Below are 18,136 nucleotides of genomic sequence, written 5' to 3' on the forward strand. Positions count from 1 at the left end.
TTGTTTTCATGGAGAGTTAGACAATTCACTTTTCAGATGGATTTTAAAATTTGAACTAGCCCTTCAATGTTGAGACAGTTACAATTAATTAAAGTCTGTTAAAATTAATTAATGAGGCACCACATTTTCTTTTTAAAAAGGTAATTATTTTTAACGCAAGTACTTACAAATTGTTGGCAGAAGAGCCATGCCTTCTTTTCCCACACTCCAGAGGGAATACCTCTTCTGAGATGATTCCTGCTGTAACATATATATGCACTACATAAGTAGCAGGTACAAGGTAGTATTGAATCTCACCCACCTTTCTCTTTCCATGGTAGTTCTCTTAGACCCTGAACAGGCTTTTATGGTAGGTGAGGTCAACCAGCGATTTGGGCTGGCTTGCCACAAATATCTGGATAATGCTCTGAGCTGATAACAGGGAGGCTGTGTAAACTTTGACCCAGTCCTTTGAGGCAGTTTTGGGATTAAGGATCCCCAGCTGTTTGCCCTCTTGCCCACTGGTTGCTGGCAACCAGCGAGAGATTTTGGACCACCTGGAGATTGCAGGCACACCAGAAACACATGCAGTGCACATGCTTCCAGTGTATGCAATGGCGTCATTTCCAGAAGTGATGTCGTTGTACCAGCTATGGGAATGGTCCCTTACTTCAGATCAATTCTCAAAGGATCAGCCCCGCACAGAGTGCTTGAACTCTCCTGCGGTCAGCGTGATGACGAAACTTCTGGAAGTGATGTTAGCATGCAAGCCCCAGGAACACATGTATGCAAAGCACACATGCAAAGACACATATGGGGAAGGCACGAGTAAGTGCCAGTTCCCCTCCTCCTGCTGGTAGGGTATAGAGACCTGGCAACGCTATTTGGGATGGATGAAGACTAATCAGAACAGGATGAAGTGCTACTGCTGGGTGTAAGGACTGACCTGAGTATTGATGGATCTCCAACTCTCCCCTTAAAGAGTAGGTGCACAGCTTAGGCGTTCTTCTGGACCTGAGCCTTCTGTTGGCACTGATGTCCAGGAGCAGCTATCACTAGTTTCAGCTAGTGAATCAACTGCAGCCTTTCTTGAGTAAAAAAAAAAGTGTTTACCACTGAGGTGTGTTCTCTGATGACACTTTGGTTAGATTACTGCAATGCTTTCTATCTGTCTACCCTTGTAAAGTGTCTAGAAGTTACAGGTGGTACAAAATGCTGCAGCCAGAGTCTTAATATAGAGATCACATCACTCCAGTCTTGTTCCATCTTCAGTGGATTCCTGATTGCTTCTGGGTCCAGTTCAGGATGCTGGCATTGACCATTAAAGCCCTACGTGTCTTGAGACTAGTATATCTTAAGGATTGCCTGTTTCCATATGAACCTAACCAACCAACACAGGCAACCTTGAGAAATCACCATCTTGGTCATGGCATGAAAATTGTGAAATTCCCTGTCCAGGGACGGGAGATTTGCTCATCCTCACCGATCATTATGTTTCACCAATGGGTTAAGATCTTGTTTCATTAGTATTCTCTAATCCAACCCTCTTTCTTGTTTATGTTTTTAATTGTAGCTTGATATACATATATTTTTGAGATAGTTTTTATGTTTTTTAATTGTTCACGAACTTGAGGACCCGAATTGTGTGGAAAGGCTGGATAAAAATGTTTTAAAGAAAATAAATAAATAATAATAAAATGGCTATAAAATAGAGCTTATTGTTTAATAAGTAGTTATAAATACTGAAAGAAATGCAATTTAAATTAATTCATTGCTAATGATGCAAGACGTGTTTTATGTTGGGGAGGGAGAAAGTGTGGAGTTGTTTTGTAAGCTGATCACATAAAGTAGAGTAATTTTGGAGGTGAGTCTCACTTCAGAAGGTTTGCATACCACTGTCCTCAGGAATAGTCACATTAGGCCTGAAATACCCACCCTCCCTCCCAGATATACCTTGGAAGAAACAGATAGCTATCAGGATTTTGCTTAGCCTTGAGTAGCCAAGAAAGAATTTTAATAAATAAATAAAAGCTGTCTGTGCAGTCATAGGATTTTAACCATAATTATTCTTTCTGTGTTTTTATATTAGGTTATGTTGAAGAGCCTTGTACAGTACCGTGTCCATTTGATTGCAAATTAAGTGACTGGTCTGCTTGGGCTCCCTGCAGTACTACTTGTGGCACAGGAGTGAGAATTAGATCCAGATGGCTTAAGGAAAAACCTTACAATGGAGGGCGTCCTTGTCCAAAACTGGATCCTAAGAATCAGGTGAGGTGTCAAGAAAAGAGTTAAACATTATGCCAGGGTACTGGTTGGTTTCAAAGAATTCTGTGAAGATAGAAAAAAGGATTACTTCCTTCTAGTAAATGTTCAGTGCAATTCTAAGCACAGTTGTCCTATTCTAAACCTGTTGACTTGAATGGACTTAGAAGGGTATAACTCTGCTTAGAATTGAACTGCTGTCCTCGCATCCAGTCATACTCTTCCCTGAACTATCAAAGTATATGTTGATGTGGCTTAACTTTTATGCTGTAGGAAAGCAGTCTCACATGTTCTAATACCTCAAGGCACCGTGAATTAATATTTATCTCATATTTGGCAAGATAACACATGAGTCAGTGACGTTAGCAAGACTATTCTGGAGGAAGTGGTTTGTGAATAATGATATCTTAAACATTCTGTGCAGATTGAGTTTTTAAACTGACCTACATGATTTTTCTCCCCTAATTCAATTTCACTCTGTTTTAATAAGTATCCATCTGACAATTACAAGGTAATTTTCAAGTATGTATTGTATTAGAAAAGAACACAGATATAAATGGGAATATTTCAGATAGGAAATTAGGAGTAAAATATTTTTCTCTTAATGTTCTAATTTAATATAATGAAAGGAACTTTGCAGTTAATATAGACAAGAGAATGAACGGGTTCAAAACAGCTTTAAATGTTCTAATGCTTTCAAAGTATATTGAAACAAAGTCAGCAATATTCTCCTTCATGTCAGTTAATTCTAAATGGAAAAGGTTAATCTCTGCTTTGTCTCATAATCCATTGATAACATTAACATATTTTTACCAGGAAAATCTTTAGGGAATCTGTAACTTGCAGCGCAGGGGGCTGCGGGGCTGCCCGCTCCATTCACCTGCCTACAGGACAGGGGGCTGCTGGCCGCCCCCTGTCCTGCGGGTCAGGCGAATGGCACGGGTGGCTGCGCTGCCTTTTGCCTGCCCTGCAGGGCAGGGGGTGCGCAGCAAGCCGGCTGCCCCCTGTCCTGTGGAGCAGGCAAATGGCGTGGGTGGCCACGCTGCCTTTTGCCTGCCCCGCAGGGCAGGGGGTGCGCGGCAAGCTGGCCGCCCCTTGTCCTGCGGGGCAGGCGAAAGCAGCGCAGGGGGATGCGAGGCTGCCCACGCCATTTGCCTGCGAGGAGGCAAACAGCACGGGCGGCTTCCCAGCCCCGCTCGCTGCCTCCACCGTTCTGCCCTGCGTGATGACATCACCGAAGTGACATCATCATGCAGTGCGGGGTGCGCATGCGTGAGGTGGTCAGCCTAGGGTTGCCCTGGGCGCAGGCAACCCTAGATCCAGTGCTGCATACAGGAGGAAGATTTCAAATTTGTATGGCTTTCTACCCATCATTTACATAGCATCTGGTATGAATTAAAAGTACATGTATACTTTTGGCCACACAGTTTGTCTGTCCACTATGAAAGAGAGTTGCAGAGGTAAAAACATTTAAGAACTGCTTTTAAAAGCTGGATTCAAATAAGCCTTATTCACATCCATTCCTTTTTGGTATCTAAGGTTAAATAATGTTTTGAAATTTTTTATTGCTTTCTGCACATTAAAATACATAAACGGTAGCATAATAAAAATAGAGCCCAAGGAAATATGATAGAGGAATTCTCAATAAGATAAATGATGCCCATAACTTAAATGTTTTCCTTTATGATTCTTGAATATCACCAAACAGGTAAAGTGAAATCCCATTGAAAATAATACACAACTGATAAGTGCATGAAAAGACAATGAGCTGTATCATCTACAAACAGAGCATAATATTTACGTGAAAATTCTAACACATTGCTTTATCTATTTTCTAATTTCTTTGGAAGAAATTCTTAAATGTAATAGTGGTTAAACTTTCCTGGAAACTATTAATCTTAGAAACACTGGCATCTAGATTTACCTTGGTGAACTGGTTGTGGGCAGCGGGGGGAAGCAGAGGGCAAAATGTATGGCGGCTGCCATGTTCCTTCAGGCCATGGGCCTCCCGGCGATTGTTGATGGGGAGCCCATGTGGGTGTGGTTCAAACTGCCAGCCAGCAAATTAGGGCTGGCCGGCTGGGGCAGTTGAGGGTGGGGAGACCCCTGCGGACCTGGGAGGCAAGGTTCCCTCTCAGGTCCGTGGCAAGGAGCCTTAAGGGAGGCTGCCCCCCCGGCATTGTGGCATCTGCCCATGTGGTCTCCCTCTGTCATCCCATCATCCCCCCTTGGCAAGGGTCTGAGGGGGCATGGGGGTCATCAGCTGTCAAGCGGGACAGCTGATGCTGGGATCCATGTCCCATGTAGTGCCAATGCTCTGTGAGCTGTAAAATCAATAAAGTTGTGGCCTTTTTTAACTTCAGCACTTGTATTGGGCGTGTTTTGTCACCATGCCTCTCGCCCTCCCTTCCCCACATCATCGCTAGTCTGCAAACAGTCATACATGTATTTTGTATATCTTCAGTGAGGCCAGTAAGACCCTTGGACTTTTCCTAGTGTTTTGAAGTCAAGCCAGAAGACAGAAAATTCTAGCATTTTCAGAATTATATTCAATTCTATTACTACTTGAATTGTAGCAAAGAGAGAATGTTGAGAAATGGCTCTTGTAAATTTAAATGACAGTTTTAATCCCGTCTCTTTTAGAAAGTTGAAGCGGCTTGCATGAGGTTTCCTGTGGTCTTTCTCATGGTAATGCTCATGTCTATATCTCTTTGGCATCACCATAGGTTAGTACTCCCAGAATATAAACATTTACTCAGAAGATAACTTTCTATGAATGAAGGTCCGTGTGGCTTTAAAATAGCAGAAGTTTATTTGCTGGAATGGGTAATCAGATCCGCAGCTGCATAGGTGGGGAAGTGACAGGTTTAATGTGATGCATGACCTGGGAAAGCTAAGGCAGAGGCAATGAGGCATCAACCAGCTGTCACCTTTATTTGATGGGAGATCCTGCTCTCACCTCACAGGCACCAAGAGCCAGATTGTCCCAACACCAGGTTGTGGGGTGGGATCTGCAAGCTTCTGATTGATACTTGAGATTTTATTGGTACATGATTTTGTGGTGGGAACTGGAGAACCTCCAAAGTTATCAGTGGTTCTGACAGGGAGATATTCCCAGTCTACAATCATGAAAAAAGGGACATGCAACCATGTGCTCATTGTCTAGTCCTGCAATACTCATGGGAGGAGACCTCAGTAAGCTCACACAATAGAGTGCAGGGGCTGGCCTATCCATCTTCAGACAAGGAGGACCGAGGATGTTCAACAGACTGTAAGTTAACTCTAGCAATCATTGTTTTTATGTTTGCTTCTCTAGTGAATTCTGCCATATTTCTTTCTCTTTTTTTTGGTAAGATACTTCCTACCTGTGTATTCTGCTTAAATAGAGGTTTCGTGTAAAAAAGTTCTTTTAGCAGCTCAAAATTACTGGTACTTAGAGGCCAACAGACCCTTTGGGGGAAGACTCCTATCTGCATACCCAAAGACCCCATATGCTACTTGAGGATACTGAAAGTCCTGATAGACAGCCTCACCCCAGGTTGTGGAGGAGAGGAGAGAGTGAGATCACAAAGGAGGAGAGGAGAGAGTGAGATCACTGGGAAGGGTGTGCCCGATATCCTCTTTCACACATACAGGGGTGGACCATCTTTCCCAGAAGTGTTGCTGGGAAATCCATAGCTGGAGCTTTCTCCAGCAAATTATTAAATTCTGGTTCCGTTTGGGTAGAAGGAATACAAACAAGGTTTCCAACACAGTGGCTCGCCTGAGGCACCACGCTCAGTGGTGGGCAGGTGAAAGGGATGGGCTGAATGCTGACGAGATGTAGACTATAGCAATACTCACTCAGTGACTTGGGAGCCACGTATGACTCTTTGACATGCCACTTGTAGCTCTTCTGAGCACTGATCCTTAATGTGGCATCACCCCATGTTCCAGAACAGTGGGAATGCCATTGTCCAGTGGTCTTGTGGTTGACTGGTGAGTCCCACTTTGAAATAGCTGCTGTCAGAGGGACTGGAAGATGGGTAAGTTGCAAGCCTCCCTGACCTATGAGCCTCATGCCAGAGATATATGTAAAGGGCCCATCCTCTCAAACAATCCCCCACCCCTCTACATAGCTTCCTCACTCTTAACTTAGCACTTGGCCGGCTGCAGGGAGGAGAGCAGGCTGACTGGGAAACAATAAATTGGCCACAGTAGGGTACTGATTATTTTACTCCCCCTTTCTCCACAGTCCAGACGCCTTGGCTATCTTACTCTGTTGCCTGAATGGCTGTACCTTATGCTAAGGAAAAAATAAGAAACCAGAGAGAGAAATAGAGGGTTCACAGTGAAGAGAGGCTTCACAATGCTGCTGGCTGGCTCAGAGCAGGCTTCTGCAGTGGGAAGCCGGAGCATCCTTTACTTCTCTTGCTGCCTTCTCGCTCTCTCCCTGACTTGAGGTGCAGTGGCATGGACCATCTTGTTCTCACCTGAGCTGCAGGCAACGTTCTGGACAGAGAGGAAGAAGAGAGCAAGGGAGGTAGAGGGCACACAGTTTTCCAACTACAGGAGGCTTGTGTGAACCCACACTTCACACCTCTCAGCTCCAAGCACTGACCCAAAGCCACTCCAGAGACCAGGCAGACAGAATACAGTTCAAGTTATTTATGACACTGAAAGCTCTCCCTTTCTCAAAGGCCATACTTTCCAATCTCCAATTCATTTCTGGGGTGTATCCGCGCACAAAATAGCATGGGGGGGATGGTATTTCCCTGTTTTTACTTCTCCACATGTACAGAACAGCACATGTGTGGAACAGCAGAAACAGAGACCCCCCCCCCCTCCCCCTGCACTATTTTGGAAAATGGCCTGAGGGGGGAGGCAGGAGCCCTTCCTCTCCACGGTGGCGTTCTGAGGCTGTTTAGGTTCTCCTTTATTTTTAACAGCCATTCCCTGCAACAGCTGTGGAGAACCCAGACCCATCTCTTTAAAAAAACCTGCACATTTAGTTTGACCCTAAACCCCAACATAAAAGCAAGTGGAAAGCTTAGCACTGGGAGAGGATCTAATACTCCATCTCATGCTAGGCTAGAGCTCAACTTGAAGGAAACTTTTAACACAAAGAAGCATTAGTTTTTTTAATATCCAGCTTTCTTGCTTTGTGCTTCCTAATACAATATGCCTTTTTAGATCTTTAGCGTTCTTTAGAGCACTCCTGAATTCTTGCCAGCTTAAAATATGCAGGACTTATCAATGATCGAGTGCTGAGAAGCAAAGCCTAGTTCACTTACTGATGAAACAAATTCAGAATTATGCCGCAGTACATAAGACACCTGGTCCTACTTCATATATTCCACATCTTCATGTAGTTGAGGAACACGCTTTCCTCTCCCCTTCTTTGCAGCAAACATATTGGGTGAGCTGGACTGCTACATTAATCCTTGGGAGAATGCCTGGTCTACCTATTTCATTCCTGTTAGACAGTAGGGGAGATTGTGGGAGAGAATGTAAAGCAGACCACTGTTCAATCAGATGTTCATGGGAACATAGTTCACATAAGGTGCTTCCTGCATAGTGGAAGGAAAAGAGGGTGAATTGGCTCCACTACAATACCAGCCCAGCTGAGTGTACAAGTATGTAGTCTCCTGTAATAACACCTTTCCAAAATTGTGCTGCTCCAGTTATATCTTGCTTTTTTAAAATTTATACTTGTACAAAAATTTTTTAAAAATCTGCAGGCCCCTTTTCAAGTATCTGCCTATGTGGTTATTCAATTAGAGTAACCAATACAATTTTTCATCAATATGTCTAATTCTCAACATAGCCCAATCTAGTGATACTTAAATCTAGAGACAGATAAGACAGATCTTTCTACAAACCTGGGGAAAGTTCCAAGTTTGCTGAAAACATCTGAAATCTTTAAAAAATGCAATGGGTGTTTTAAAAAATCCCAAAACAATAGAATCAGTGTCAATACTTTTAAGAAAGGGGCTCTTAGTGGCCATTATGGGGGTAGCTAGGCAACCACAACAATATTTCCGTAACAGGCAAGGGGGAGGGCCCTTTCCAGGGCTATTTTATCTGCCCAGTCCATCTTTGCTTCTCTCCTTCCTGCCCTGGAAGAAGGACTCATTCTGGCCAGGTTCTGCATCATCTACTGGGCAACTTCCTGCTATGCATTTTGCACAACTCATCCAAGTGTGGCAGTGGCTACTGGAGGACTTGATGCCATGCAACTTGCTTGTGCTTACCAGCAGCTCCACATAAATTGCACAAATTGGCAGGGCCCAGCAGTAGACATGGGCATGAACCCAAAAAAATTAAATGAACCAGTGGTTTGTGGTTCGGTGCCAACGGCAATCCCGATGTCGTGAACCGCAACGAACATTTTCCGTTGCCGAACTGGTTCACAGTTCATGGGGTGCGGAACGGCCCCCGTGGCACTTAGAGAGCCTATATTCCCGGGGAGTGTTTTGCAAGCTCTCCTACAGCCATCACTCAAGTTTGGACAAGATTGCAAAAGGGATCTTGGAGTTATACCCTCTCCAATCCAAGGCCCCCAGGAAACTCCCAGAAAAATCCAAGCTCAATTATACTCTCAGTCTTTCTCCCCAAAGGCTAGCAAGTGGCAAGCAAGAGCTCTGTCCCACTCCACTGCTCGCTGAAAGTGAAACCCAGCCTGCGAGCCCACGGCTATTTATAAGCACAGGTCCCATTGAGCAATGCAGGAGGTCTGTGTTTGGCCATCAGAGCTGCCTATCAGGGTTTGCAGGGATGAGATTGGAGTGCCCATGGCTACAGAACACCCCCTTCCCCCCGGGTGTCTTCTCCCAACTTGTAACTGCTTTGCAGCTCCATGGTTGGAAGGAAGACCTGCCAATCACAGTAAGCTGGGCTTCCATTCAAGTTTTCAGGGCAACAGAAGGAGTGCAGACAGAGTTCAGGCATTCCCCCGGCTCTGTTGCCAGGGGAATTGATTGCTGGCACCTGAGTGTCTGGCTTCCCGAACTGCAGCCGAACGCACCGAACCAGGCCTCTCCCGAACGCTAGTTCGTTGGCCATGGACAATCATGAACCGCTGGATTGCGATCGCACAATTGCCAATTTCGTGGATTTTTGAAGTTCGTAATGCGGTTCGTACGCATCTCTACCCAGCAGTAGCCACCAGAACACTCACCAGAGCAACTTGCTTCTGCATAATTTTTGCAACTTGGCCAGGGAGATGCTGCCAGCAGGAGGGAAGGAGGGAAAATTGGGACCCACTGTGGTGTTGTGGTTTGAGTGCCAGTCTGGAATCTGGGAAACGCAAAATCTGGGACACCTAGAATCTGGGAGACCCAGAGTACCAGTCTAAAATCTGGGAGGCTCAAATTCCCACTCTGTCATGGGAGCTTGCTGGTTGAATCCGGGCCAGTCGCTCTCTCTCAGCCTAATCTATCTAACAGGGTTGTTTTGAGGATAAAATGCAAGAGTGGAGAATGATGTAAGCTGCCTTGGGTCCTTATTGGGGAGAACATGGAATGTAAAGGAAGGAAGTAAATAATAAAGCTGAAGACTGAGAGCAGATAAGAGAAAAGTTGTAGGTAAGTGGGAAAGAGAGAACAAAGCAGAGACGGGGAACAGGAAAGGGGGAACTGTCAGGAAGAGAGATGTAGGGAAGGATATATGGGGGAAATGGAGTAACCCCTGCAAGGCCTTGTGGGTTCCATGCTTGTTTTATATAACTGTAAGATATTATACTGCCCAAATCATTTAAACATACCAAATCACACAGGATCCTAACTAAAATTGTTCAGAAGTTAGGACTACTTGACCTATTCAGTATTCTCACTATTAAAAGCCTATATTGTAAAAGTGTGTATATTCTGGTTGTGATTACTATAAGCACCAATTCTTGGAAAAAATCCATACCTATTTTTATATAAATACTTAGCAGCTGCCTTCCATGCTGTTGCATCCCATATATATTGGGATGCAACAGCATGGAAAGCAGCTCCTAAGTACTTATCATGTAGCTTTTCACAATGGAAGATTAAATATAAGCTATAGGACAGTATTGCTTGGATATTCTTTTCTGTACCATTTAAATCTTTAAGAATATGCATCTTTTAAGCTTATGTATTCCCTAGAGTTATTGATTGCTGTAAAATTATGCTTGCTATGAATAAACAGGAGACTTTGGGTACTTTAAGACTAAAAGAACTTTGTTCCAGCATCAGCTTTCATAGCGGATTCTCACTATGCTGTCATTTTGGAAAAAATAAACTAACAGAATCAAAGTACCATGAAATGCAAGAATTACAGGGTGTAATGTAATTTACATTCAGTTCAAATCTAATCAAGAAGAATACAGAGAAAGTTCACAGGTTATGCTAAGCAAGTTAACACCTGTAATGGATGTGTCCCAGGTTTTGCTAAGATAGTTAACACCTCTAATGAATAAGAAATCCCAAATCTTTGTTCAAACAGGTTGTGTGGAGATAGTGTGAATCCTCTTAATGAATCCCAGTTTAGCAGTGTCATGCTAGAATCTCCTTTTGAGGTGCTTTTGTTGAAGAATAGTGAGGGCCAAACTGAATGTGATGGCATTCTTGCGGCCACCACAAGGGGGCCATCAGCATTTTAAAGTGATTTTAAAATACTGTGAGGACTCATTCCTGATCAGGCCCACAGTATGGCACCTCCTCTCCCCGCAGCTTCCTGCAGCTTGAAAAGACGCAGTGTGTGTGTGGGCTTTACCTTGTGGGCCCAATCAGAATCAGGGCCTCATGGCATTTTAAAATCATTTTAAAATGTTGACGGCATCCTGGTTTCAGCATTGAGGACGGCATCATATTTAGTTTGGCCCTGTGTTTCTGATCAGTAGCAGGCAGGGTCTCAATGTCCAGGGAAAATGAAATGTTTTCCCATTGGATTCTGAATATTTCTCATGTGTCCAGATCACACACACACAAAAAAAGATTAATCTCAAACACAGGAAAGGTTTTGGTGGGAGGAGCTGAGGAAGCACTATTCTAAATCAGCCATGAATGTGTGTGTGTGTCGTGTGAGGCCATGTGGGTACTCATGACTGTCATCATCTGGACACTTGGGAAGGAAGTTCTTGAGAGATTTCACCAGCTTGAACACAAGCTGGGCCTGGACCATACAAGGAGTCCATGTTTTGGACACTGTACAAGACAAACTACATTATGGATTCGCAAACACTGCCTTCAGAAACTGACCACTGCCCATTTCTACATGCTTCCAGTTAGCACCATGAGCATACCACACAATCCATAAACTTCTCTTTGTTTTTCCTGTACAGCTTTGAAATTATCGATCCTGGCATGAGATCTTTTATTTAAAAAAATGTATAAATTGTATTCTTAAGCTTTGTTTTTTTCTTACTACTTAAGAATATGCTAGCTCAGGTGGTTGGCATTTCATTTTAGATCCTGATGAGAGGCAGAAAACCAAACTGTTTGGTCCCCTCCCCACCTGCCACACTGAACTTGTTTTCCTCAGTGACATTCCCAACACAAAGGTTAAAACATGATAAGGAGGTTGCCTGACTACTGAATACATTAGTGGCACCTTCAGCTTGCAAATCCCTATGTCATCCTATACCTACACTTCTATTTGTTGCATTCACTTCATTCTTGCACTCCCAGCAAGTGGATAGCAAGTTGAACATAGACATTAAGAGTCTTCATTATTGTTTCAGACGGTTAGCCTTGTTAGTCTGCAGTAGAACAGCAAGATTTGAATCCAATAGCACCTTAAAGACCAACAAGATTTTCAGGGTATCAGATACAAGATGGACACTCAAAAGCTTATACTCTGAAATTCTTGTTGGTCTTTAAGGTGATACTGGACTCAAATCCTGCTGTTAATGGCCCTTAAATACTTGTCATAAGAAACCTCTCATCTGACGGGTCCCTCTCTGCCACAAAGACAACAATGTGCTAAATAGTCAAGTACTTCATGAAATAGGTTAAATAAGGTATGCCAAAGACCAAACCTTTCTAAAAGTTGTTTATCAAAAAGGTGTATTAAAAGGCTGCAGAGTTAGTTGAAACGTTGAAAACAAACAATCTAAAAAGTTACTTTTCTAACGTGACTTTCAAAAATTCTTTCCAAATCAAGGGGGTTTTACTTAGTTTTTGTTGATACTCATCATATGTAGTTTAAAAATTAACTTTAGAATTGCCGACTATGATGGACCCCTTTCACTCTTCCCACTGTGAAGCAAATTTTCCCACCAAAATTCAGTTTCCCTACTTTGACTGAGCTGTCCCAAGTAGCGTGTTAATATTTGTGGTTTAGAAAGTCTGTTTGCCCCACCCTGACACATAGATATAATATTGGCTTTTAGCCAAGCCCAGGAACTTGATGGGGAAAAGGAGGAGCCCTCTTCCTTTTGTGCTTGGGCAGTAATTAATCTTCTTCTCCTTACAAGATATAACCCCTCTTCTTTTTGGCTTAAAAGGGGGTCTCAACCTACTACCTAATCACTCTCACTTGAAACACACTCCCAGTTCTCAGGTGTCTTCGTAAAGCATACTTCAGCTTATGCTGACACTTAGACTTTGCATTCTTAAATAGAAATCTTCCTCAGGACAGTAATAGTACAGTTAAGGCAAAAGAGTCTTCTCTCTTCACTCTAAAGGTGAACCTGTCTGACTTTTCTTGTCAGACTTCCTGACTCCAAATCCTGTCAGAAACTGACTGCCTTCAGATTGGTTTTAACTGACAGAAAATCTAGTATGGAATAAAAATAACTCTGACCAATCAGAGAAGAGGAAGCAGCCTGTCACTCAAGCGCTCCTTTCTAGGGAATAGGTAACCCTTCCCCTCTCAGCTCTCTGATTTTGCTGCACTGTGGAAACCTTCTTTTAAGTGCAGTCCATCACACCCACAAGAGAGGGACAGGTGAGTTACTGTTATATCTTACACCTTAAATCTGATTCTTTGGATTTTCATGATTCTGTGCTGTGATGTTATAGCTTATATTCCATCTATTACCTCAACACTGAATTTCCATTTTACTTGTAAATACAGTTTAACTAAAACAATACAATTGAATTTCATTTTAGTTTATTCAGCTTATAGCATGCCCTGCTATTGAGTACCTCCTATTGAGCGCCTGCCACTTGTCTTCCCTTCCATGTCCTTCACAATTAGAACTTTTGCGGAAAGGTAGACTGTTCCCACTGAATGAGCCTGAAAGAAAGGTAAGACATCTCAGGCTGACAATGTAAGTTGTGTCATGCCTAGCTATTCATGGTGAAATCTTCCCCAAAGATATTAGAGCATATTTTTACTTCAGTTCAGTTCAATTCAGGATAACTTCTGGCTCAATTTCTAACTGAGGCTTTTGCACAAGAAATCTATACTCTTTATTTATTTTTAAATTGTATGCTGCCTCTGTAGAAACCTGCTTGAGGAGACTTATAACTAAAAAATGAAACAAGTAATTAAAAACAAGGTCCTTGTCAGGGTAAGCGAAAAATAAAATGAATAATAATGTTTAGAATGCATTGTTTGAGTGCACGTGTATATGTGCAGACCCCACATATGTAATACTGTGGCATTCCTGAAAAATTTCCAGCTTCCCCAGAATGTTTGCAATTTTCTTCCAGCATTTAAGAAAATTCAGTCAAATTAGAAAAGCAGCTTGAGAAGGTCAAACTGCCTGAAGGAAGAAGTTATTATCATTACATCTCAGTCACTGAAGTTCAATTAGTTTGGAGCAATATTTTTAAGAAAGAATTTTGGTTCCTGCCAAATCTCCAGTGGACAGACTGCCATGTTGTAAGACTTACATAGCGTGGGTATCATAAATCAGCATGACAACAGCTAACACTAAGGTTGAACTTATTCTAATGTCTTTGTCTAGGGAACAAAGGAGGATGATAGGATTGATGCCTTGTGTGCCCTTTGGAAGCAAGTTTAGACATTTTCTTTCCCCATCTTTACTTTTTGGAAAAGCACTGGGCATCTTTTAAAATCGTACACTCCTCCACTGCGAATATTCATGCTGTTGTGCTTGATACAGCACTTACTTACTTTTGTTTTTCTGATCAGCAAACTTGATATTAAACAGGTGTACCAGTTTGTAGGCTTGTCCCATCAGTGAGGTTTAATATGCATTTTTTAATCAGAAGTGCAAAAACAAAATCTTGAACAGACTCACAGAAAGGAGTCTTGGGGGCATGTTCCCTACTCAGTATTTGCTAATGGATGAGTTGGGTCACTTGGAGTTATATGTTCTGCAGGCACCTTTGTGCTCATTGTGGAGAAGGGTAGCAAGATTTACAAACTGAGCTGTGCCATTCCTCTATACATTGCCTCCTGCTCTTAAATAGCCATAAGGCAGACTTCAGAGAAACGATAATCATTCAGGTCTGCCCAAGCCATCTCCCATGACATGATGCAGGCCAAAGTGGATGGTGTGGAAGTTTACAGCAGCTATAAAACATCTTCCACATAGCTCCATAGCCCTTCAATGCCTGCAGCCACTAGTATGACACACAAATATATTACCATATACATTCCAGAGCACCCACTCCACAGAATATCTTTTCTTTGAAACACTATGTGTCTAATTTCAGGTGGCTAGCCATTTTGATCTGCAGTAGAAGAGCAAGATTCAAGTCTAATAGCTCCTTAAAGACCAAAAAGAATTCCAGGGTATGAACCTTCCAGAGTCAGGCTCCCTTCATCAAATAAAAACTATGTGTCCAATGTTGCAGATGTGCAACTGGGGTGGGGGTTGGGGAGTAGGGGCTACTAGAGGGCCTGACTTTTGTCATGGGGTGGACTACATAATTTTTAATGTTTTTCAGTTCTATGTTCTATTCCATAGAACAATAGAATAGTTCTTGAGTGCCCAGATTGAAGTCTGCTGTAAACACAGAGCAATGAGAGCATTCTATGCCATGGGCGTAGGAGGAGTACTATAGGGACACAATTCTGGGAACCCTGGTCACTACAGAGGCCCACGGAGCTGTTCAAATAATGTTATTTGATTTCGTATGATATTTGAGTTGGATCTGAGTAGATTGAGGGTGGGGCTATGAGAAAACTGAGGGTGGGGCTCTTGGCTCATAGCAGTTATGCAAGTACTTGTAGGATACAGAAATGTTTCATAAGCAGAGATGGGCATGATCCAAAAAAAATTAACGATCCAGCTGATTGTGGATCAGTGCTGGCGACGATCCCGAATTAACGATCCACACCAATCATCTCCCATTCCCAAACCGTGGATCGTGGATGCCAAAGCGGGGCATGCTGGTATTCCCAGCTATGTGGGAAGGTGGGTTGTGGCGGCGGCCGACTCTCTCTCTCTCTCTCTCTCTCTCCCCCCAAAGGCTAGCAAGTAGCAAGCAAGAGCTCTGTCCCACTCCATTGCTCGCAGAAAGTGAAACCCAGCCTGGGAGCCCATAGAATGAGTCCCATTCAGCAACACAGGAGGTCTGTGTTTGGCCGTCAGAGCTGCCTATCAGGGTTTGCAGGGATGAGATTGGAGTGCCCATGGCTACAGAACACCCCCTTTCCCCTCCCTCCCCTGGGTGTCTTCTCCCAACTTGTGACTGCTTTGCTGCTCCATGGTTGGAAGGAAGCCCTGCTGATCAAGGAAAGATGGGCTTCCATTCGGGTTTCCAGGGTGACAGAAGGAGGGCAAACAGAGCTCAGGCATTCCCCTGGCTCCGTTGCCAGGGGAATAGATTGTTGGCGCCTGAGTGTATGGATCCCCGAACCAAGCCCGATCGCCCCGATCCAGGCCTCTCCCAACCGCTGGATCGTTGGCCATGGATGATCATGATCCACCAGGTCACAATCACGCGATCGCCATTATCGTGGGGGTTTTTTTATTGTAATGCAGATCGTGCCCATCTCTATTCATAAGACATATCCAGGTGACCTAATCAAACTATTTGGAATCTTGCTGGTCAGTATTCATTGTGAAATAATTAACTCCGGCAGATTATGTTGGAAAATAGTGAACACAAGTAGTGACTTATTGCTACTAAAGTCTTCTGTTAAGTTCATACAGGCAGAATTTTACTTCATGTGCTTTTATCGTAGTTATTGAAGTGTTTTGGGGGGAGGGGGAATCTTTGGAGAACAATTTTATTACATGTGATAGTTACATAAATCCAGTGTTGCTGTTGAGGATTCTGCTATGATGACGGTGTTAAAAGTTAGCACTGAATACTGCCACCGTCTGATTGTGCTGTTTTTATTAGTTAATCTCCTTTGCACGTGTAAAGTTCCACCTGTAACTATACCCTAGTGTCCCAGAATGATGTGAAAGTAGCATTCAAATATTATCTTTGTGTAAATAAAAACATGCTGATTTGTTATGGGACCCAGTACTTAACAAGCAGGCCATACCTGACAAAAAAGATACAAACTCAGAACCCACTGAGATGGAAATGCTGATGCTGAAGAAACAGTGAAAGCCATACCAGTTTTACAAGTGAGAAAGGGACAGTATTTAAATCATTCTGGGAGTAGGTGATCTACACATTTTGAAGTGGGCACAATTTTAGGGTAGTTTTATTTACAGTTTGGAAAAAAATCCAGCCTCTTTGAAAGCATATAACAGGATAAATAGTCCAATTTTTTTTGTATTGGTCCAAATTTCTTTTGTCCATTATATAAGCTGAACAGTAGAGGCCATACCTGTCATTTCATTTTTGACTCAGTAGCTTAAGGTTACCATTTCTATGCGTAATCTGTATTACACGTCTTTCTGTTTAATATACTGTTCTTCATCCATATTGATACTTTGATGATGGATTAATAGCATTCAAATTAAAAAGTCTGAGTTGTCTTTATTATTCCTAGTCTTTGGGAATCACTCTATGGAAAGTGAGCAATACCAGTGATAGTTCAGCAGCTAGCTGACTCTATAAATGTGACATATTTCTAAGTTGTCAGCATTAGACTGAGAGTCTCATTAAAAGTTTAGAACCTTGACTCCAATTACAGTGTGGAGTGGTTGTCAAATGTCATAGTCATGTCTGAGGTGTCCAAGAAATAATATCTCTATAGAGAGAGGCAATTTGGTGGCATAATGACCAGAAATTCATTGCACATAATAATATTGAGACCTTTCTTTGGCTTTGCTTGTTCTGCATTTCTGGGCTTATGGAATGTCACAATAGGTTTTCAGTACATTGAACTTTTCTTCTAGTTAGACTTCTTGAGGAAAAAATTTCTCCTAATTTATTCTTTCAGCATTCTTCTGACTGAAACGAAGGGCAGAGGATTCATTGACTATAGTGGATAAGCCATCCTTTTGACTTACTCCCTGTTGTCCATTGTGTAGAAACTTGAAAATATGGAGACTTCCGATTAAGGCACACAAGAAGGAGATGCCTAGCATATATTATAATGCACAGTGAGCATTTCACAATATCAGGGAGAAGAAACAAACCCTTCTGTGGGGGAGACTCAGTATGTCTTATTTCTTAATGCAAGGGGACAGTTCTATGGCCACTTATCCTATAATTCTCTAAATATGATACTTTGGGCAGAATAAGTATATTATTGAAGGTGGGCCTCAAGCGTAATAGTAATACTTAGCATTTTATATTACATATTTTAAATCTTCAGTGCACTTCACAGATCTTGTATGAAGTACCAAGTAGACTAATATATTTCAGATTTGGGGGCAGAAAGTGAAACAACAGAAGCCTGCCTAATACGACCTGGTAAATTAATAGCTAAGGTTAAATTTGAACTGAGATCTCAGAAACCCCACAGTACAATTCTGTGTTTCTGTAGAGACTAGAAACATAACATCCACTGAGCAATAAACCATGCAAGAATGATTTTCAAAGTAAAGGAAATATAAAGGAACTCTTACCAAAATTGTATGTATGCATGTATGTATGTATGATTATTTTTGTTATTTATA

The 18,136-nt window shown here is 42.5% G+C and overlaps 1 protein-coding gene across 1 annotated transcript in view; it reads left to right on the plus strand.

Moving 5' to 3' along the window:
- THSD7B (thrombospondin type 1 domain containing 7B) overlaps positions 1-18,136 on the plus strand; it is a 578,528-nt gene that overhangs the window by 424,823 nt on the left and 135,569 nt on the right. The window contains exon 14 of the mRNA XM_054972840.1: positions 2,069-2,247. Coding sequence (XP_054828815.1) covers positions 2,069-2,247 — 179 coding nt within the window. The remainder of the gene's footprint in view (positions 1-2,068; positions 2,248-18,136) is intronic.

Source organism: Eublepharis macularius, chromosome 2, assembly GCF_028583425.1.
Source record: "Eublepharis macularius isolate TG4126 chromosome 2, MPM_Emac_v1.0, whole genome shotgun sequence".
Classification (NCBI taxonomy): Eukaryota; Metazoa; Chordata; class Lepidosauria; order Squamata; family Eublepharidae; genus Eublepharis; species Eublepharis macularius.